Below are 22,272 nucleotides of genomic sequence, written 5' to 3' on the forward strand. Positions count from 1 at the left end.
GATGTATTAAAAATCTATTTCTATATGTGCCTGAAATCTAATTCATTTGTGTATAAGACACTTCTGTGTCGACTGAGAAGGGAATTGAGACGCTTTTGGAGCAGGTTTCACGCGTTGAGCCATTGATTTCGTCGATGTCAATGTGACCCACAGCCAAAAAGCAATAAGGAACACACATCGCTTTGGATATTCACTCTTCCTGTAAACACATTGGTCAAATTAGAGGTCATTAAAGGCACATATGTGAAAACAGAACCTTCAAAACTAACACTTTCCCATTAAAATACTGCTAAAATTAGATGAACCTCACTCACACACTCAAAGAAGTTTCCGTACATGACACCAGTACATTCCAGCCACTGCAGATTAGCCCGATTTTAATATGCAAATGAGACTTTGAAATGAATGAAGAGCCTCTAAGAGGTCAAGGACACACTATCCACACCTACTTAGCTGTCAATCATAATCTCTCTCTCTCTGTGTTTTCATCACCCTATTCACTGGGGAAAAAATTGAGCATTGAGCTGCACAGTATTTTTTTTCTGTTAAAGCTTCTGTGTCCGGTGCTAAATTTCTACGTAAAAATACAATAAAACACCAGCAATTTAACTTGTGTTAGTCTCACGGTTATTCTTTAATTTCTATTAAAAAAGCAGGGCTGATGCGATTAATCGTGATAAATCGTGATCTCCGATTAATCAGCTCTTTACTTTTTTAAATTGATCAACAGCGCAAATGTGTATTTATTTAAATTATTCGATTTCTTTTATTTATTCAGATTGTGTGTGTGTGTGTGAGAGCGAGAGAGGGTGTGTGGCTCATAAATATGTGTATTTGAGAGGGTGTGTGTGTGTGCGTGCGCAGGGTATGCATGTGTGTCTCAGACAGGTTTTAGAATGAGGTGTGTGTGTGTGGTTGGTTTATATTTCTTCCATGGTGCTGAGTCATAATGAGGCCTGCACTGAGCGCGCTCCAAGCGAAGTGAGGTCACTGTGGCAACGCCGGTGGCTGATGGGCACCAAATGAACAAATTATGACGCGCCCCCGCGGCGTGATGGGGTCAAACGGCCCGCGGACCTTAGCGAACCTGCACTGACAGTTCAATTTCCCCCCAGCCAACCCCCACCGCCTCGCGCTAATTATGAATGAAAAGTTATCAGGCCACTCCGCCGCACTGTATTTCTCAACAGATCCTAACGTCAAAATGTTATTAGAGAGAAAAGAGCCAGACCATACAGCTGACCCACCCCACCACCCGCACCCCTAACACACCCCAAACAGAGCAGCTAAACACTGCCGATAACACCCGCACACCCCGTGTGCATAAACCCATACGCTTTCATGAGATAAAGGAGCTGGGGGATGCACAGTTCAGTGCTAAAATCATCTACGTCTGAAACGGTTTTTTGTGGAAACGTTCTCCCGCTCTTTTGTCATTTTGATGGTAAATTTCGTGCAGTGTTAAAAATTTGAAAAAAATTCTGTTAAAAACAGAAAAATGGGTGAGTGAAGAATTTAACGGTAGCTGCATTCGTTATGAGCTCCATCAAGAAGCATGTGATGGATTTGTTCGGTTGTTGGGGATAATACTGTATCCGAAAGTACTTGTGTGGTTTGGTTTAAACGAATTAAAGTCGGGGATTTTGATGTTAGCCGTCGCAAACGTAGAGCTACGATTAATACTTTTATCAATATTTATTTTGTTATTTTTAAGGCTACACAAATCTTACCATAAAATGGCAAAATAACGAGAGTTACGCTACACAAAAAACCTAATTTCTACACGTAATAAAAGCGATTCGTAATAAAATTCTTTCCCCCTTTACGCTACGTTGGGAGAAAGTCCCTGTAAAGCATCATCAAAACCTCACTGTAGCTGTACTTACATCCCTATATTGAAGCCCATTACGGACTGTGTATCTATTAATGAAACAAAAGACTCTGGAGCAGCTGCACATGAGCCGAAGACAGCCATGCTCAGTGCCATGTGTCTGCTGGAGAGACTGTTACAGCGGCAAAGAGGAACACACTCCAAACACTTGGCCATGCTGTGTACATTTTGATAAGCACAGGGGATCCTCCACTTACGACACTGATCCGTTCCTACGTCGCGTCGTAAACCGATTTTCGGTGTAAGTCGGAACATACGTACATATTGTACGTAAATAACATACTGTTAGCACTTATCCTATCCTAACACCTATCCTCCTCGGTCCCGGGCCGCGTAACCGTGTATTCTTCCGCCGAGTACACCACACACGAAGTTCACGTTACGACATTTACGACGCAAAACCACTTACGTCAAAACAAGGCTTTATACGGTAAATGGGAGATGTGTCGTAACCACGAAACATCGCAACTCAGGACTGACGTAACCCGAGGACCTCCTGTGTCTGTGATTGATTATTTTACTTGTTTGACAGCTCTAACGTGAACAGATAAATGGAATAAAAAAATAACAACAAAATAAAACCCATACAACAAGGAACCACTTTCTGCAACAGGGTTTTCGATTAGTCCAAACATTTAAAGTCAATACACTAAAATAATCATTTTTCCAAGGCCTTGGCAAACACAGGACGTCTGTAAGTATGATTTAGTGAGGACCTGATTACACATGGCTGTTTCTGCATCGGTTTACCTTTATGAAGTGTATGTGTGTGAGAGAGAGAGAGAGCGCATGTCTGTAAGTACGCCGGTGTCTGTCTGCTTCTCGGAGTGTGTGATGCGTGGGAATGAGATGAGGTTTAGCCACTGTGACCGAGATTATAAAGGCCTGTAATGTATTTATGCATAGCATTGACTTTAAATCAGCCCGCTCTCTCGCTCCTCAATCTCACCCTTTATTTCGACTCTGATTACCCTGCCGCCGAGCCTCGTGGGTAGTATTCTAATGAGGTGTGGCTAACAGCCTATAGCAGCACGGCGCTGACGAGCCTGTCAGTCAAAAACGGTGCTGTGGAAACACACGGACCCCCCTCCTCTGTAGCTATTTAACAGCTGCACAGGTACCCCAGGATACACCGGGACCTCTGGTAACCCACGTAACCATGGTAACTCCAGGATGGACAGGTGTTGGACACACCCACAAAAGATGGAGGCTAAGGTATTTCTGGATTTAAAAAAAAAGGTGCTATCCCATCTCATTTCTATAACTCGCTAATCTCTCGGAAATTGCTGTGAGGATCTGATGGCATTCAGCCACATACTAATAACAGTTCCACTGCTACAGGGTCCGTCTGTGGGGGCTTAGCCCTGAGTATGATTCTTTCAATGAGTGCACACAGTGAAATCTGGCTCATAATTTGCGGCACTGATTGGCTCACAGCAGTAAAAAAATAGCGCCCCAAAAGTGCGAGTGGCGATCAGCCGGTGTTTGTTTAACACCACCAGCCGATCAATAACGCAAAATATTTGTTGGCTGATTGATGGATTATTCCATCTGTTGTAGCTTTATACGTGTACAGGCTTTTTATCCCATTTCTGGGGAGAAAGAAATAGAAACAGAACTGGTGAAGGTATGACACTCCATTCCTCATTCAGAGAGACATCCCGTCTCTCTCTCACTCTCTTACTCTGTCTCTCTCTCTCTCTAAAAACTAGAGGCTGTATATCCCTCTCACTGACACATTTCTCATGGGAGAGGAAGAAACCATCGCACCAGAAAAGGTCAACAATCACACACTTTGACAACACACACACACGAACTATAAAGAGCCAGCTCAGGGAAAGGCATCTGGAGAAAGAGAGATATTTCAGCTAAAAGGTCACCCCCCTCACACACACACACACACGTCAGTGTCACTGCAGCGCTGAGAATGATCCACCACCCGAATCCAACCTGCTCCTCAGGGGTCCTGAGCATTGAAGAACAGGATGGTTGGGGGGGGGGGGGGGACAAAGTATGCAGAGCAACAGAGACTACACTCTCTAGACGTAGAACTACAACGTGACCGATGTGGACAGTGGAGCTGCGAGAGTGGCCCGCGAGTGTAAAAAAAAGCAGGAGGTTATGGTTGATAGCATTCAATAAAAGCTGAAAAGCCGTTACCTGTATGAGAGGTGTGGAGGAGGACAAGGAAAGGCCCTGGAGGTCAGACAGGACACTCGGGGAAAGGAAGGAGCTTTTGGGTGTGGTCACTGCAGCTGGGGAAACTACACACACACACACACACACACACACACACACTTAATCCTAAAAACAATCACAAATATATACAGTTATAGTCATGATATAAGAGAAAATGAGCTCTGTTCTAGGGCTAATACTTAAATTAGAACTAACAGTCATCCAGATCCAGTAGAGAGACTTCTTTCATGGTCTTCGGCTTCTCTTCCACCTGAGAGAGAGAGAGAGAGAGAGAGAGAGAGAGAGAGAGAAAGGGAGAAAAAGGGAGAAAGAAAAAGAGAAAAAGGAAGAGAAAAAGAGATAGTGAGAAAAAAGCGAGAGAAAACAAAAGAAAGAGAGAGAAAAAGAGAGAAATAAAGAGAGAAAGAGAGAGAGAAAGAAAGAGAGAAAGAGAGAAAAAGGGAGAAAGAAAAAGAAAAAGGAAGAGAAAGATATTGAGAGAAAAAAGAGAGAGAAACAAAAGAAACAGAAAGAAAGAGAGAAAGACAGAGAGAGAGAGAGAGAGAGCGAGAAAGAGAAAAAAAGGAAGAGAGAAAAAGAGAGAAATAAAGAGAGAAAGAGAGAGAGAGAGAGAGAGAGAGAGAGAGAGAGAGAGAGAGAGAGACTAAATGAGCTCTATATAGTGTTAATATTAAAACCCCATATTCATTGTGTGTGTGGGTGTGTGTGTTGTTAAAGTCAGTGACATGTTTAAAGGCTGTTTTACTTCATGTACAGCATGTGCTTACACAAAGAACCCACTGTTATTCCAGCTCTGTTACAGTCACGGAATACATTGTGAAAGGGACCCCTGAGGTTTAAAGGTGATGTTCATGATTTTAATGTAATTCAAACCATGTATAAAACTTACAGACAAGTTACATTTCAACCCACCAGCTACCGTCGCTTCTTACTCAAACTCACCATTCCACCTTAAAAGAGGAGGAGCTTCTGAATGAACACAAACTGAAGGGTGGAGTTTGTTCTGCTGTAAGAACAGTAGTTCTCCAGGATCAACCACGGTGCCTTTAAAACACAAGCCTCATAAACCACGTTTAATCAACACCTGGGTTAAGACTCACCTTCTTGACCGGCTTAGGTTTGGTTTTCTTCTTCAGTTCGGTGCCAGAGTCTGAATCGGAACTGGATTCGGAGCTGGATTCAGAGCTGGACTCTTGGGAACTTGACGCACTTCCCGAAAGGGATCCGGATTTTTCCAAACGCCCGTTCTTTTGGCCTTCGTCTGAGTCACTGAAACAACAAAAAGAGATAGTGTCACTGATGAGAAGCACCAAAGGCTTGATACTCTCATTGCACCCCCTTGTGGACAATCTTTACCCTGCTAAATTTGAGTGAGGGAGTGACTGAGATTACACAGTTGATTTCCTCCTCTCTCTCAATAATGAAAGCTTTGGATTCTGAACAGACTTGTGGGGCGTTTCGACTGAGAATTCCTACTAGGAACTCGGAAATTCCGACATCTGATTTCAAACGGAAATGTCCCATAGATTTCTTTGGAAATAAATAGAATACAATAGGAATAAATAGGAAAAAATTCAGTGTAAACCCAAAAATAAAAACATCTCACTGAGGCTTTCTGATCTTTAAGTACCGGCCTACACACACTTACACACACACACACAGACACACAGACACCTGAATGGTGAAGTGACAGCTACGGTGGCCATTAGTGACTAAAATTAAACAAAACTCTTTCAGTCACTCTCTCTCCCTCACACACACACAGCTCTGCTGCTTAATGTAATTAATAGCTCTTATCCTGCATTTCCACAACAAACAATTTCTCATTATCACACACACACATCAGCTACAGCAGAATGCCCTCATTAAGTGCTGTTCATTTCACTCAAAACGTAATCAGTGTGTGGGAATCCTGTGTGTGTGTGTGTGTGTGTGTGGTGTGTGTTTAAAACACACTAATAATCTGAAGGCACAAAAGGGTAATGGCTATTCTGAGACTCAGGGCGATACCTCTGGACTGACACTGCACTAATGTGAAGCAGTAGGATTTACTGATGCCAAATGATGTCAGTCACACTGTGATGCACAGGGCCTCGCATTCTCTCTCTCTCTCTCACACACACAAAAAATAAAAATAAAGCCAAATGTATGCAGACACCTTAACAAGGGAGATATGGGAGGTGATTTTCTGTTGGGATTAAAACTTTAAGAAAATAGTCACTGGGATGTAACAGAAAATCTGTCACACTGCGTTGACAGCAGCAAAAAAATGTTATGAAATGATTGATTTGAGAACTTTGCTTATTCACAGCAAAATGTGAAAGTACACTTACATGGATAAATAATCCCAACAAAATATATTATACGTGTTTATTTATATGTATACTGCAGGAATGTGATTGGTGCATTGGTCAGACTGGAGAAATGTGATTGGTTCATTGGTCAAACTGAAGGAATGTGATTGGTTCATTGGTCAGACTGGAGAAATGTGATTGGTGCATTGGTCAGACTGAAGGAATGTGGTCAGTACCTGTCTTTGTTTGGCTTCTTGCTTTCCTGGAGCTTTTTGTTCTTCAGCGTCTTTTTCTTCTTCTTGTCTGAGCCCGAGTCGCTGCTCTTTTCTGACTGGCTGGAGCTCTGGTCCGACTCCTCACTGCTCTCGCTCTTTTCCTCGCTCCCGCTCTCGCTTCCTGACTCTAGACAAACAAACATTACACTTCAAAATGGGAAGTGCTTAAAGACATAAATCTTCGTTTCACACACACAAAAAAAAAAACCACACAGGTTACCATCACTGCTGCTACTACTGCTGCTGTCCTCACTGCTGCTGCTTTCGCCCGAACCCTCTGCCTCCTCTTCCTCTCCGGAGTCAGAGTAGAATTTATCATCATCCGACTTGGCAGGTTTGGATTTGCTGACGGCTGGAGTCCATTCTCTCACCTGTAAATACAATACAAATAGACACATGCACAAATATACACAACTAGCGTAGAGTGCAGCTGTTATTGCTCCAGAAGCACGCCTTAAACTTCACTGGGTGACAATTTATAAAAGTAGAATTTGGCTCTCACTTGATTTTCTAAAGCAGTGGTTGCAAAAATGTTCTGCAATTACAAACTATATTTAAAGTGGAAATATTTCTAGTGATGTGCAATATGCATCAAGTTATTTAGCTTGCTCCACCCCCTGCAATAGCTCTGCGCCCCCATTTCGAGAACCACTGGATTAGGATTAGGACATATACACAATAAAACTATAGGTGATTTTACAACAGCCCTTCTAAATCCATAGATATTAATATGTGGCTGGTAGCAATATTACAGCTAGCACATGCAGGTAACGTTCTCCTGCCATTCCCCAAACCCAGACTGATCTGTCAGATTGCTAGATAGAGAGGCATGATTTGTTACTCCACAGAACATGTGTTCACTGCTCCAGAGTCCAGTGGCAGAGGCATTACACGACTCCATCTGACACTTGGCTTTGTGCACAATGGAAACACATGCACACAGTTCATGTGCTGATGTAAATGCCTATGGAGGTCAGAAACTTTAGTTATTGAGTCAGAAGAGGGTTTACCGTTCCAATTGGCGACATCACTCTAAATTTACCCGGTCTGCCACTTTGTGGTCGAGTTGCTGTGGTTCCTAAACGCTTTCATGCAATGGTGGCATCTTATTTAGAGTCCAAATGTTTGTAAAAGGCCAACTGCAGGGCTAAGTGCTTGATTTTACACACCTATAGCAAAGGGATTGAAAGAAACACCTGAATTCTATTATTATGAGGTGTGCCCCACTAATTTAGCCCATACAGGTGTATCACAACACAACTCAAGCTTCAGATATTTTTGACTTGTGATTTGATTCAGACTTATATTTTGATTGAGGATATCATCTTATGAAAGTGTAGTTAATTGACTTTGAAGCAAATCTCAGCGACTCCTGAAATGAACTGGATTTCATGAAGGCACATCTCTGCATTTGACTGATCACAGTCCTGGTTCTTACCGCTTCCAACACCTCCACGTTCCTCACAGATTGGTCAGGAGCCTCCGCTGGCCAATCAGAAAGCTCGAGGTAGCCTGTGGCTTTAGAGTTCAGAGTGTGAGAGAGTGTGCCGAGCTGAAAGCGATCACGATCTGAGAAAGGAGAAAACAAAGTAAGAATAGGCAAAAATTAACATTCTGGCATATTATTTAAGCTCCTCTGGATATTAAAGCATCTGTTCACTTGCTTGAGATTATATATGTATGACCTGTAGAATACACCCAATATGCCCCCCGATATTTGGTTGGTGTCAGACGTGACATCATGAATGCTAAATTTAGTCCTGAATAGTTCTCATAATATCATCTGCATCAAAAACATCTCACTTTCCCAAGCTTTGATTTTCAGTGTTTAAAGCAAAACCACAAAGTGGCCTAGAACAGAACCTTGGGGGACACCATAAGTTTATATGTCTGGCATTTCATGTACATTTTTCATATGCAGCTTGAGTCTGCTGTCAATCATGTGTCCTTTAACCCCTCTCTCAGCCAACGCCGATTAGCAGCTGAAACTGTCTGAAATGCCACGACATTCAGCACTGCATAACACTCCCTCACGCCGCCTTAAAGCCCATTAGCCCCTACAGAAGCAGGTCATTAGTCAGTGTTAGGGTGAGCTGTGCTTAAATAATGGACCTTCACCACACAAACACCTGAGGAAAACATACAAAGCCTTTAACCAGGTAGATTAGAAATGACAGCAGCAGCTTAATGTCTTGCAAACATTGTGCTATGAATTTATGCAATATGGATTAATACAGCAACTCTCTCTCTCTCTGGGTGTCCGTCTGTCTGAAAGGTCTGTATTAGCGCAGTAATTTATGTGTTTAATCACAGGGAAGCGAGAGGCGGCTGACCTCAGGGACCTTCAGAAATAGGCAGTCACACCAGAGAAAATGAGATGCTCTGACTACTGGACGGGGGTTAGAGACAGTGAAAAGAAAGGGAGGAGAGAGAGACAGAGAGAGAGAAAGGAAAGGGAGAAAAAAAAGAAAGAAAGACTGGACACAGGCTGAAATTAGTTTCCTTTGCATAACAATCCGACAGGGCTATGATATTAGTTCCTGATGCATAAAAATGTAAACTCTTGGCAAAACTGAAACCAAAACTGAAATTTTGGACGCATTGGGCAGAAAACTGAAGAATGAAGAAAGAAAGAAAAAAAAAAAACTATTACTATAGTTAGGCCTGTCCAGATAGCCATTTATTGTGGTAGATACATTGACACAATATAAGTAATATTTGATAATAATGGTGATACAATAGAATAACATCTATAAAACAGTAAAGAACTTTCACCACAACAAAACCACAAAACAATCCCAGCACAACCTAACTCCTGATGTAAAACAGAAGCTATAGAAGGGCAGCATTTCAGTCCTTACTGCATTCTGAGTGCATTCTGAGTGCATTCTGGGCATAAATCTACAGAGACACAGTCTACTCAGGTTCCTTTAGCTTCTGATTAAGCGCTAGTCACACACAAGAAAAAAAGACGACAACGCTCGGCACAATAAAACATCACGCCAAATGACAGCTAGCATCAATCACGGAGAGTGGTGCATCCTCTACAGTTAACCCCAAATCTGGAGATCCCACTGTCTATGCATTCATGCCTCCATCCATCCATCCATTCATCCAGCTATCCGTCTGCCTGACCATCCATCTGCGAGGGACCCAATCATCAGTAATGTCCCGGCGCTAATGTCTCCATCTGACTAAGTAATTGTATTATCCTGGAGTGAATAAAGTGTGGTGAGTAGGAGGAGGACAGGAGCTAAACGAGGGAGGGAAACCCTCCAGAAAGATCACAGCCAGAGAAATCTACTCACAATCCCACGCTTCATATCAAATTACCACAGACCAGACAATTCAATCAGCTTCGGAGAGACAGAAAGGACTGGATCTGAAGCTGAGATTCAACACGGCCTGAAAACTTGGACCAAGGATATTCATCTGGAGTCCAACCCAGGATTGGACTGTCTAAACAGAACTGTTTCAGATAACCCGCTTTCAGCTCCTGTTCCTTTAAATGATAATGAGCCACTCGCAGTTCACCCCGACCCCGAGTGCACAGCAGTGAGGAGCGAGGAGCAGAAGCTCTAGTTTTTAGCCGTTTTCTCTCTATTCTCTTTCTTCTCCGATCTCATTTTCTCCATTTTTACTCAGTGCTCTTATTTCTCTGCGCTTGTTACAGGTCCAGTGCTGTGATAGGACAGACTCAGAGGAGGAGGCGGGGCAATTCTGAAGGTGGAGCAGAATCAAAACGGCTCGTGACTGAGTCCACAAAAATGGGGCATGTCCCCTTTAAGTTGCCTACATGTTAAGATTAAATTGTAAGTTGCACTGGGTGCAAATGCTTTCATCTATAATTTAACATTTAATCATACAAAATACGCGCTGTATTTAGATTCATAACCATATGGCTCACCCCGTGATGGAAGAAAGGAGAGCGAATGTGGCAAGAGGCATGTAAATGAAGATGATAAGGATGAATTACCTTTAAAGTCCGACTGCAGCACTGGAGCAGGTTTGGGAGCGAGCAGAATCCGGCGAGCGTATTTACTAAGAGCTCCACTCTTCTCGCTGGGCACAATCAGCTGCCGGATAAAACGGGTACGGTCTCTAATGTCGTAGTTCTGATCATACTTCCCCAGGTTCAGAATATACTGCGTCAACAGCTTAGTCTGGGGGTGGAGAGAAGAGAGAAAGGGTAACAAGGGACATACAATATGTTATTATATATAACAAACACAAGCAGAACAAACTTAGGGTGAAATCCTGTTATGAACTCGCATTGGCACTTGTAAATAGTCAAATAGGGCGGCATGGTGGTGCAGCAGGTAGCGTCGCAGTCACACAGCTCCAGGGACCTGGAGGTTGTGGGTTTGATTCCTGCTCCTGGTGACTGTCTGTGAGGAGTGTGGTGTGTTCTCCCTGTGTCTGCGTGGGTTTCCTCCGGGTGACTGTCTGAGAGGAGTGTGGTGTGTTCTCCCTGTTTCTGCGTGGGTTTCCTCCGGGTGACTGTCTGTGAGGAGTGTGGTGTGTTCTCTCTGTGTCTGCGTGGGTTTCCTCCGGGTGACTGTCTGTGAGGAGTGTGGTGTGTTCTCCCTGTGTCTGCATGGGTTTCCTCCCAGAGTCCAAAAACACACGTTGGTCGGTGAGTTGGCGTGTCTCAAAAGTGTCCGTAGGTGAGTGAATGTGTGTGTGTTGCCCTGGCGCCCCTTCCAGGGTGTGTTCCCACCTTGCGCCCAATTATAAAAGTATTCCAGGTAGGCTCTGGACCCACCGCGACCCTGAACTAGATATGCGCTTACAGATAATGAATGAATGAATGAAATAGTCAAATACAGCTCATGTAGAGACATGTAAGGGATGCAGAGACGTTATTTCGAACAAGGGAATATATGGAAAACGGCCAATCGCAACAGCCATTGAACACAAACAGGGCGGTAGTTTAGAAACAGCACTCACAAATATTTCCCTATCTTTGTAGAAAATAGAAAAATTAAGTGTTTCTCAACAAATACTTAAAAAAACACAAACACTCAACATGATGTAAGCGTGGTCTACATTACACCCTCCAAACACACACCCACCTCTTTTACAGGACCTGCAGCGAGTGTGTGCTGGGTTCTCATAAGGTCACACTAGTTTAAAGGTGAGTGATAGAGGTCTCCTCTTAGTTGTCATCATATATGTGTGTGTGTGTGTGTGTGTGTGCGCGCGTGTGTGTGAAGATTATTAAACCACTAGGGCGTAAAGAAAAGCAACATTAAAAAATAATCATGTGGCAAAGCTGCTGACAGATCGACACTGCAGTAATGAAAACACACACACACCTACATTTCAACCATGAAAGTGTGTATCACCGTAGCTAAATGCTGCTACAGTAATATTGACCATTATCATTAATATGATCTCTTATGCCCATAAGGTTTGTCTGTATTAAAAATAAAATACAAAGTTATCTGAAGAAGCTTTTTTTTTATTCGGTAAACATGGTGTTTGTTTTTCTAAAAAGTAGTAACTGTGTTGAGCGAGTGTGAAGTACAAAGTGTGTTTCCAGATGTTCTCCTGATCGTATGGATTTGTTAAATCAAGAGCACACTTGGTTTAACGTAGTGAAGTATTTATTAACCTCTAAAATTAGGAATTGGACGATAACCTCTTGAGGAAAGGTGTGGAAAGGGTTAAACCAACACATTCCCCCAAACACTGGAATAATGGGGTTGGCTTTATTCTGATATTAGAGGGTCTTTGATGCACAGCACTGTATATCAGGTTTTGTACTCAATTTAACCCATCATTTCCCATAAACTGAGGCCCTATTACAGCAGTGCTCTGTGAGAGCGAGGTGAGACGACGTACCTGTTTGGAGTTGGTGAGGTACAGTTTGGCCGCCAGGTTCACGGTCTGGAGTTTGACGATATCCTCTTCGCTGGTGAAGGTTTTGGCCATTTTTCTCAGAACATCTGGAGCTATTCTGGGCACATGTTCGCAGTATTCGCCAATCAGCCACAGAATACTGGCTCTCGCCATAGGTACCTGCACACACGAGGACATCCCCACAAACAAGAAAACACACTGACTATGACAATCTGGATTACATCAACCAGCAGTAAAAGCTGTGACTTAATATATGACTGCCGAGACCTGCAGGTAAGTACATGTGTAGAGTGTGTAGTGTTTACAGGCTAATGCCTCTTTCACACATGCACGGTAATCCAGAAATGTTCCGGAGTTTACCCGGAGGAGTTGTGTGTGTGAATGAGAACAATTGCAACATCCGTCCCAGACGTTACCCGGACTTTATCCTCCTCGTGCTCTAGTAAAGACTCCGGGTGAAACCTGAGTCAGCAGACGTGAGAACAGAACGGGAAATATTCCGGAGATTCTCCTGCATGCACTGCACAGGCTCTGCCCCTACGAGCACATCTGACGCAGAAAATCCCCCGCTGTGCGCGATTTGAAGTGTGGACGACTGCTCCTGGACGTCTCCGGACCTGATACTCCAGAGTTTCACTAAAAATTTTCCGGAATTCAAAGAGGCATAACTGTAATCACTCTCCTTTATTCCAGCGTCATTTGAACACAGCAGCTGTCCTTCACACTGTGTGAAAATTTCATGAAGAATGGACCAATAGAAATGCTCCAAAATGACCTTGCAATAAAATCCTTTTACATTGAAATTCCACTGAAAGTTAATGCTATAAATAAGTAAAGACAGACACTTACAGCTGGTTCGTGTGTGTGTGTATGTCTTACCGTGATGTTATCAAAGAGTTTGGCCATGTGTTTGATGATGTCACTGTGTTGGGACGGCTGAGTCTGCAGCAGTTTCTTAATGACCACCACACTCTCAGCTACAACCGTCTCTGAATAAATAGAAAAAGCTGTTATTTATTTGCTTCCTTTTCATTAATTCCAAAAATTACCAAACTGTCATCTTTATCATCATCACTTGTATTTATATGGTGCCTTTCCCACATTCAGGGTCCCTTTTAATGCGTCTGTGTTGTGTTCATCCATTGCCTTTACTATGGCTTCCTCTCTTTTCAGGAAACGGGGCATTTTTCCACACTTCTAAAGTTCAGTCTTAGAAGATGATGGGATTTAAGAGCACTGGTATCTTTTTTGTGTGTCTGTCTCCTCTGGTCAGTGCAGAATTCTTCTCTCCAGCTCCATGTACTTTCAAGACCCAGTGTTGACTTGGTCTTCTCAAAGCGGAAGGAAGAATGAACACAGTTGATAAACCCTCTAAAGGCTGTTGGTCGGTATTTGTTTGGACAGTTTTGGGGGGAGATAGCAGGTCCCAGATAGGAATCCCATTTTCTCTACTTTTAAATTTTTAGGAAGTTTTGGAAATGAGTTTCATTTATCAATCTTAGATTAATAAAAATTACCTTTACGTCCTAAACATAAACTAAATAAATGAAGAACACTGTGGGCTACCACAGAACAAAACACTGCAGTGTAACACACTATGACAGTAAAGAAATATATTTGCAAAAGTATCTATTTACCGTCTCTGTTGGAGAGCAGCAGCACTAGGCCGTTGAGGCAGGTGTCTGTGATCTCAGAGATGTTGGTGGCACACCGGCCGATGGCCTGGATAGTAGCAGCTGCGAAGGCTTTATCCTGACTCTTGACATAGGTCTGAAACAAGTTACACAAAACCAACCTACATTCACCAACATCGGTAACTGTAATTATAGTGCTTTCCTGATGAGTAATATCTAATTATTCTCTCTCTCTCTCTCACAAACAGAGTACCTGGAACTCTCGGAGTATGGTGGAAATGTTGGCCTCATTCGCCAAGTTTGTCAGAATTTCAAGCTGTGAAAACACATACATAAATATTACACACACTAAGAACTTCAATACGGCTTTAACACTCACATTGCTTTTCCACTGCAGGGTCTCTGCTCTACTTGACTAGTTCAGTTTTATCAGGTATATTTGGTCCTGGAACTGGGTTGTTTTTTTCAGTCTCTGTTCTCTCGTGGTTCCGACTGAGCTGAGCAGAGCGCTGATTGTCCAGAGAGAGTCGTCACGGTACACCACACAATGCAGACGTCCAGCACTAACTCTCCAAAACTCCCGTAAAATTATGGGGTGGTCTTTTGAAGCGGTTCAAACGCTCCTTGGATCAGTGGCCGACAAAAGAATCCAGCGAGAGCTGGACGCTGCAACAAGGAAGAAACAATCTCTAGTGATCTGTCTGAACTGATGACGGAGCTGTGTTCAGTCCCAAACAATAACACACCAATAGACGATGAGTAAACAACTCTTAACGTTACAGCGGCTGTTGTTGTGGTTTCTAAAGCCCACTGTTCTCGTTAGAGGCGGGGTTTTGAGACGACATCAAATACACTTCGGAGGGGAGGAGCTGTGCGAGTGGGAAACCATCCATGAACCAGGGACCAAACAGAGAGTACAGTCAAGGAGAGTAGGTACCATGCAGTGGTAAAACATGTTAATATAGAGTACTTAAGGTTTGGATTTACTACCTTGAGTTTTTTAATGTGTGTAGCATCCGTCGATCTCACGTAGAAACTCTTCATGTACGGCTCAAACATGCCCTGCACACACACACAAACAAGTCAGTCAGTGGTCTTCAGATGTCCTGAAATGTTCATCGTACTGCAGTCTGTTACCCAGATTATATTCAACCAGCTCAGAGCAACAGAACAATCTCATCTGCATTGATAAACACTGTTTTAATTACGGAATGTCCTGCTACGATTACATTCGATTTATGAGCATGTTTTAAACCTCTAGTGAAGCTGTAATTCCATTCACAAAATCAGAGCAAAGCTGACTGATACCTTTCTCTGGATCGACATGGTGGCGATGTTCTGCAGCACAATATACTGAACCTCTCTGAGGAGGAAAACAAGAGCTGTAAGTATTTAGACAATAACTCACAAATGAGTGAAACAGTGTACGAAATACAACCTGTGGCTCCTCAGCAGTCGCACCAGAGACTTTGTAACAACGCTGACTTCATGTTTAGGCGCCAAGTGCCAATAGAGCTGAGCCACAGACATCACCACCTGAGAGAGAGAGAGAGAGAGAGACAGACAGACAGAGAGACAGACAGACAGAGAGAGACACACAGAGACAGAGAGAGAGAGAGACAGACACAGAGAGACAGAGAGAAAGACAGACAGAGAGAGAGACAGAGAGAAAGACAGAGAGAAAGACAGAGAGAAAGACAGACAGAGAGAGACAGAGAGAGAGTTATCTATCAGTGTTAGAGAATGTATTTAAGAATCTGTTGATTGCTCCGTCACCACTTACTTTTAAATTCTTTCTTTATTTGTCTGTTTAATTAAATGCATTGATAGCAAAATTGTTGCATTTATTTTGATTTAATCTTTATAATATTCTCCTTCTCTCAGCTCTTAATGGTGATGTGAGTTTGTTGAATCTGTTACACAGGTTTTCAGAGTGAAACCACCACCACATTTAAAGCATTATTACAGGATTTATAGGCTGATTGTGTGTTTGTGTGTGTGTGTGTGTACACTCACAGCAGTGTTTCTGCTCTGTAGGAGGGGTTTGGTGTTGCGTAACAGGAGTCTGTGGTCCGGGTCCATTATGTATGGCTTTGTAGGAGTTGCACCTTCTTTCTTCTCCTCGTCAGAGTCATAAAAAGTCTTATCACTGTTCTCATCAAACATGGCGTCCTACGGAAATACAAACACATACACACAGTTGAAGTATTTATAAACACAGTATGGTGTAGATGAACTACACTGGTTCTATGAAGCATTTTAAAACATCCCTGACTTCATGTTTAATGCTGTTACTACAATAAAAGAGAGACCACGTTCTCAGTTTACACTGTTGAGCCAAAACATTACAAATACCAGCCTAATATGTTGTTTGTTTATTATTTTTTTAAAATCAATTAATAATATAATTATCCACCAATAAATGTGACCCATTGATGAATCTGGGACCTCACAAAATTTTTCCACTGTAAAGTGACACTCACTGCTTTGTAGGTCCTGAATTGACACTTTCAAAAAGTGGGTACCCAACGTGGGGCAGTTAAGATACATCCAGGCCATATTATGTCAGTACCAAGTATCTTACACTCTCCATCCGCAACATACCAAAGTGGGTAGTTAATATTTTTGCTCTGTGTTGTCCCTTGTGGAAAAAAAAATTGTTTTTTTAGAACCAATATATTTGTACTAAATCACTACAAATATGTAATTCCTGCCTGACCGAAAGTGCTTAATATATATTCTCTCTCTCTCTCTCAACAATGTACCCCTCACTCTCTCAGGAGCCCCACCCCCACCCACTCACCTCTCTCCATGGGCTGGTGAACTGGGTCCGAGCATAGCGAGTTAGCATGCTAATGATGACCACCTGTCCCCATTCCTCCACATCCATCAGCAGGTTGCAGAGCTTACGGTAGTTCTTATGAATCAGATCAATCCGATCCGGACACACCTCCTCGAACGCCATAACCACGCTGCCAGCCACCAGCTACAACACACACACAGACACACACACTTCAGCAAATATCTGATTATTCAGATCAGCCTTATGGAACAAAAAGAAATGGAACAGTATCTGCAGCAAATCAAAACACGTTTTATTTTTCATGTGTGTGATGCGAGAAAACGAGGCCTAGTGTAAGTAGACAGGCATGCCCTGAAACGAAGAGACTATAACTAAACCTAACTACTCGACACCAGCATCGGGTTCTGGCTCTTTTCACAGTCACACAACACAGCACAGATCCTTTTATTTAATTTCCAGTAGAGTACGGTTTATTCATTCATTCGGGAGACAATAAATATAATCTGCCTGCACAAGGACGAGTTTCCAAAACTGGAGTTTAAACCACAGAGAACCTGGTGTCTCACCAAAAACTGCCCCCATCAAATGAACAGCTCTGAAAGCTTCACCTTTGAGAGGGAGGAGACCATCAAGCTCAGCTCTGTCATCAGATCTGGAACATCCACAGCGGTCTGTGTCCTTCCCTCCCCTCCTGAACTCGGCTGGTTCTGATTCAAGAGTCGTTACTGCAGTGCACACCACAACGTTTATTCCCAAAAAGGAGAAGCATCCACGTGGAAAACTACACAGCAGGATTTTCTCTCACGAACACACTTCTGAACATAATGTGTTTTCCGTCAAACAGCAGCATCCAGGGAAACGCGTCCTTATTTTTTAAACCCCCTGTGAAAACCCACAGACCCAACATTTCCAAACTGAGTCCATTTCAGTGTTTCAGAAGAAACGAGAAAATGTGTTGACAACACGAGTCCCCACTGACAGAGCCCTGGACTTTCAGTGACCTTGGCGCGTACGTTGTTGGTAATTTTGTGCCTTATTCTGTATGGGAATAGAGCGCCATGTAAATGAGGCTACACTAGGCCAGGCGTTTTCGTTGTTGCTGCTGTTTGTGAAAATTAAGTTGTTAAGTCCAAATCCAATGTGATCATTTGATGCAGGTACAAACCAAGGCTGAAAATGAACAGCTCCTTGTTGAATAAAGCACAGCTCCATACACAACAGCTTTTGAATTTCACATTGAATTAACCTGATGTCTCTGTAAACCGTCTACACGCCTTACTTCACTGTGGTGCCAAGTGGAAAAAGATGGGGGGGGGGGGGGGGCTGTGATATATGTATAAATAAATACATTGTAATGCAACTCTTGACCTGTGAAGGCCATGGAAGCAGGACTTTGCTTGTAATGTTTAAATTACAATGACAAATACTTGTCATTTAGCTTTCGTGCAAAAATTTACATAGGACATTCATTCATTCATTCATTGTCTGTAAGCACCAGTCCTTCACAGGGCAACACAGACACTCACACATTCACCAATCCACCTACCAACGTGTGTTTTTGGACTGTGAGAGGAAACCGGAGCACCCGGAGGCACACCACACTGAGAACACACCACACTCCTCACAGACAGTCACCCGGAGGAAACCCACGCAGACACAGGGAGAACACACCACACTCCTCACAGACAGTCACCCGGAGGAAACCCACGCAGACACAGAGAGAACACACCACACTCCTCACAGACAGTCACCCGGAGGAAACCCACACAAACACAGGGAGAACACACCACACTCCTCATAGACAGTCACCCGAAGGAAACCCACACAAACACAGAGAGAACACACTGGCTTTCGATGGCTTTCTCCCCACTACAGTGTGTTTCACTGGATCATTACCACGACGCTTTCTGAAACAAGGTGAAAATCATTCCATTTTCCTGTGACACTAACATCTACAAAACTCTATTATTTCATGTAGATTTCATTTAAGCAAAGCTTTTTTATTAACTGTTAATAGTTTGAAAATTAATCTGACTGTCGGTCACCTCTGGCTACTGTTGTACTTGTATAACATCAGTGTTAATACACATGTAATGCTGCTGCTTCACTTTAAATTGTTGCTTTTTGTTGATGTTTATTGGTCTCGATCGTACATTCAGCAGTACTGATTTCTGCATAGAATCTGACACACAGCCACACATTTTACGACTTCATGCGTGCGTTACCGCAGTAACGTGTGTACTAAGTGGTAAATCGCGCATGATTTTGGCTCAGAATGGCCAAATATAATAAGAATGAAGTTGCATGTCAACGTAGCCATTGATTAATATAGAATTGTTTCAGTGCAGTTACAGCATCTGTTGTCAGTGGCTCTCCCTTTGCCTTGTTATTAAATAGGTATCTATCTATGCTTTCCCCTAAAGAAAGAGAGAAGAAAGGTTATTTATTTTCATACAGGACCAAGGCTGGCAAGTTCTGAATTTTTTTCTATTTTATCTTTCAGAATATCCTGCAGGTTGCGAATGAAAGGGAAAGGTCTCCAGACCTGCCGGTGAACGGGAGGGAAGTTAATGCAGTCAGTAACTCATTGTGATAAAGCATTCAATATTTACAACAATAGTTAATAAATAAATTACTAAAATAGCCATGTTGTAGGTAATTAAATAAAGGCGCACATGTACACATCAATCTGTTTTGATAATTGTGTATCATGGCTATGGTGTATAGAATCAGCACTGCTCTTTTAGGTTCAACTAATTACAGGCGCGTAAAGATCCCAACACTAGTGTTACATCTGTGTCCTAATTCAAGGTTTCGAAGCAACACTTTCCACAGAAACTTTCTGCTTGTTTCACAAAGCTTTGAGTCAGAAATAAATGGAGGAAGCATTTGGAAGCATGTACGCCACAGGAGACCTTCCACTTCACCTTTCTATTTTTATATTCCACTTTGCACAGCCCTTTTTTCTGCCAGCTTACATGAACATAACCAGCGCTCGGGCACGGAGGGAAATTGCAAACATCTCCCGCTCTCTCCCAAATCTGCAACATGTATCAACGACTGCGACAAAGACCGAGCCTGAAAAGAATAAAAATAGGGAATCTATTTGGTTCCTATGTGTGTGTGAGAGGAGAGAGAGAGAGAGATGGAAATTTGCCATCATGGAAGATGCTGTGCAGCTCCCAAAGAGATTGTCATGGTTACCCATCGCCTCAGAAACGTGTCTCTGCATTCGTTGGCTGGAGCTGGTGCTACACCCCAGTGCAAACACACACACACACACACACCCAATAACACAGCAATCTGCCAATAGTATGCTGCAAAACAAAAGCATGCACAGTGCACGCAATCTGTCAACACTGACAATACTCTACACATCGACCAGCCACAACATTAACACCACTGCCAGGTAAAGGGAATAACATGGATGATGTGGCGGTGTTTTACTGTTGACAATAAAAACCCGTTTCTGAGAGAGAGCAGATTTCAGTAACTGGTGCAGGAGGAACAGAAAAGTTTGAAAATAAGTGAAATAAGACGGTGTACACTGTTTTGAAGCACAGCTGGCGTTATCAGGCCCTTGTGGTTTAGCACAACAAAGCAGATCTTTCAGTGAACTGAGGCTCAAAACACACATATTCAGAAGATAGAGCCATATACCTGTCTGTTTACAGCTTCCTTCCTCTCTCTTTTAACCCAAACTCAGCGCTAAACTCACGACTGCAGTGGGCTAATGCACTTGTGTTTTTCTCCACTCAGTGCTTGTTGTGTTTATTTTGCTACGCCCCGTTTCCTAGGGTAGAGATTTTAACCACTACACCCTGTAACTCAGCTCTAAGGGGCAAAAACAAGGGGTAAGGGAAAATATAAGAAATGGGATTCACGCTAACCATCCGTCTCAGTGGAAGCATGTGGAGGACAATCATGTCATTCTCCCCATTTTCAGGAACACTTCTGGATTTCAGAAAACGGAGAAAAGCAGCAGAGGAGGAGGCCTCAAGGAAGAGTGCAGATGTCTGTTTATCCTTTGTGTGCTCTTGTTCGTCTGTTATCGTACTTTAATTCCTGCCTTCCCTCTTTACCCACCAGCAGCTTCAAGGTAAACTACACACCATCAACCACACCACCCCCACACTCTCAAACACACACCCATCCAATGCCCCTACAGCCATCCCTGCAGCTTGACAACACCTTAATGGAAACCCACACTAAGCAAATGGCTCCTCTAATAACAATAAATTTCCTATAAAATTATAAAAGGGGGGGAGGAGCACGTTTTCTGTCATGAATTCTAATTAAGGAACAGGGAGTGCTGGGTCATCAGAGACACCGTAGACATTGCCACAGCTATAGCTCCATGATTGATGCTGCGCCTGCTGGTCGGACAATGCTAAGCCAGCTCTCTCTCCCTTTCTCTCACACACACACACACATCACATTTTCCTTAAAGGGACGGCTGCATCGCATTCACCTGTCCCCCTCTAAGAGGAAAGGCGGGGCTGAATGAATGTGAACGTGGAAAGGGACATTTATCTTTTAGCAAAGAAATAATAGATTCATCACAGTAAAGCATCTCACACACACACACAGCACCATTACCTTAAACACTGAGCACACACTTTGGCTCTTGGGCGTTTGTAAATCACAGCCCCCCACCCTTAAAACAGCTCCAGCTTTATGAGATGCTTTTAGACATGCACCAAAACGCATTTTACAGCTTGAATACGGAGGAGTAGATGGGAGCGAGGTGTGGGTGTGTGGGGGGCCTCAGGACACTATGTTTTATACCTACGAGACATTTAATATATTATATCCCATTTTATTTCTTCAGTGGTTTTCTTCAACACCATGTGTGAGCATCGACTATGGACACTCCTCACACAGTCACCCGGAGGAAACCCCCCGCAGACACAGGGAGAACACACCACACTCCTCACAGACAGTCACCCGGAGGAAACCCCCGCAGACACTGGGAGAACACACCACACTCCTCACAGACAGTCACCCGGAGGAAACCCCCGCAGACACTGGGAGAACACACCACACTCCTCACAGACAGTCACCCGGAGGAAACCCCCGCAGACACAGAGAGAACACACCACACTCCTCACAGACAGTCACCCGGAGGAAACCCCCGCAGACACTGGGAGAACACACCACACTCCTCACAGACAGTCACCCGAGGTGGGAACCTAACCCCCACCCCATTACAGTTCAACAAATCTTGAGTTTTCGTTTTTTGTCACAGGGTTCACAATGAATAAGTGCACATGGAGGAGTGCTGCCTTTAGAGAATGAGGGAACAAGGAAA

At 43.2% G+C, this 22,272-nt stretch overlaps 1 protein-coding gene across 2 annotated transcripts in view; it reads right to left on the reverse strand.

Annotated features, from left to right (window-relative positions):
* Positions 1-22,272, reverse strand: part of ap3b1a (adaptor related protein complex 3 subunit beta 1a) — a 62,034-nt gene that overhangs the window by 22,914 nt on the left and 16,848 nt on the right. For both annotated transcript variants that reach the window (XM_066646014.1, XM_066646013.1), the window contains 16 exons: positions 16,962-17,144; positions 16,175-16,330; positions 15,597-15,694; positions 15,467-15,521; positions 15,149-15,220; positions 14,412-14,474; positions 14,162-14,294; positions 13,404-13,513; positions 12,507-12,683; positions 10,636-10,822; positions 8,098-8,228; positions 6,880-7,030; positions 6,621-6,786; positions 5,191-5,359; positions 4,286-4,340; positions 4,052-4,155 (listed from right to left, as the gene is read on the reverse strand). In XM_066646014.1, the coding sequence (XP_066502111.1) occupies positions 4,052-4,155; positions 4,286-4,340; positions 5,191-5,359; positions 6,621-6,786; positions 6,880-7,030; positions 8,098-8,228; positions 10,636-10,822; positions 12,507-12,683; positions 13,404-13,513; positions 14,162-14,294; positions 14,412-14,474; positions 15,149-15,220; positions 15,467-15,521; positions 15,597-15,694; positions 16,175-16,330; positions 16,962-17,144 (2,010 nt within the window). The remainder of the gene's footprint in view (positions 1-4,051; positions 4,156-4,285; positions 4,341-5,190; positions 5,360-6,620; positions 6,787-6,879; positions 7,031-8,097; positions 8,229-10,635; positions 10,823-12,506; positions 12,684-13,403; positions 13,514-14,161; positions 14,295-14,411; positions 14,475-15,148; positions 15,221-15,466; positions 15,522-15,596; positions 15,695-16,174; positions 16,331-16,961; positions 17,145-22,272) is intronic.

The sequence above is a fragment of the Hoplias malabaricus genome, chromosome 15 (assembly GCF_029633855.1).
Source record: "Hoplias malabaricus isolate fHopMal1 chromosome 15, fHopMal1.hap1, whole genome shotgun sequence".
NCBI classification, from domain to species: domain Eukaryota; kingdom Metazoa; phylum Chordata; class Actinopteri; order Characiformes; family Erythrinidae; genus Hoplias; species Hoplias malabaricus.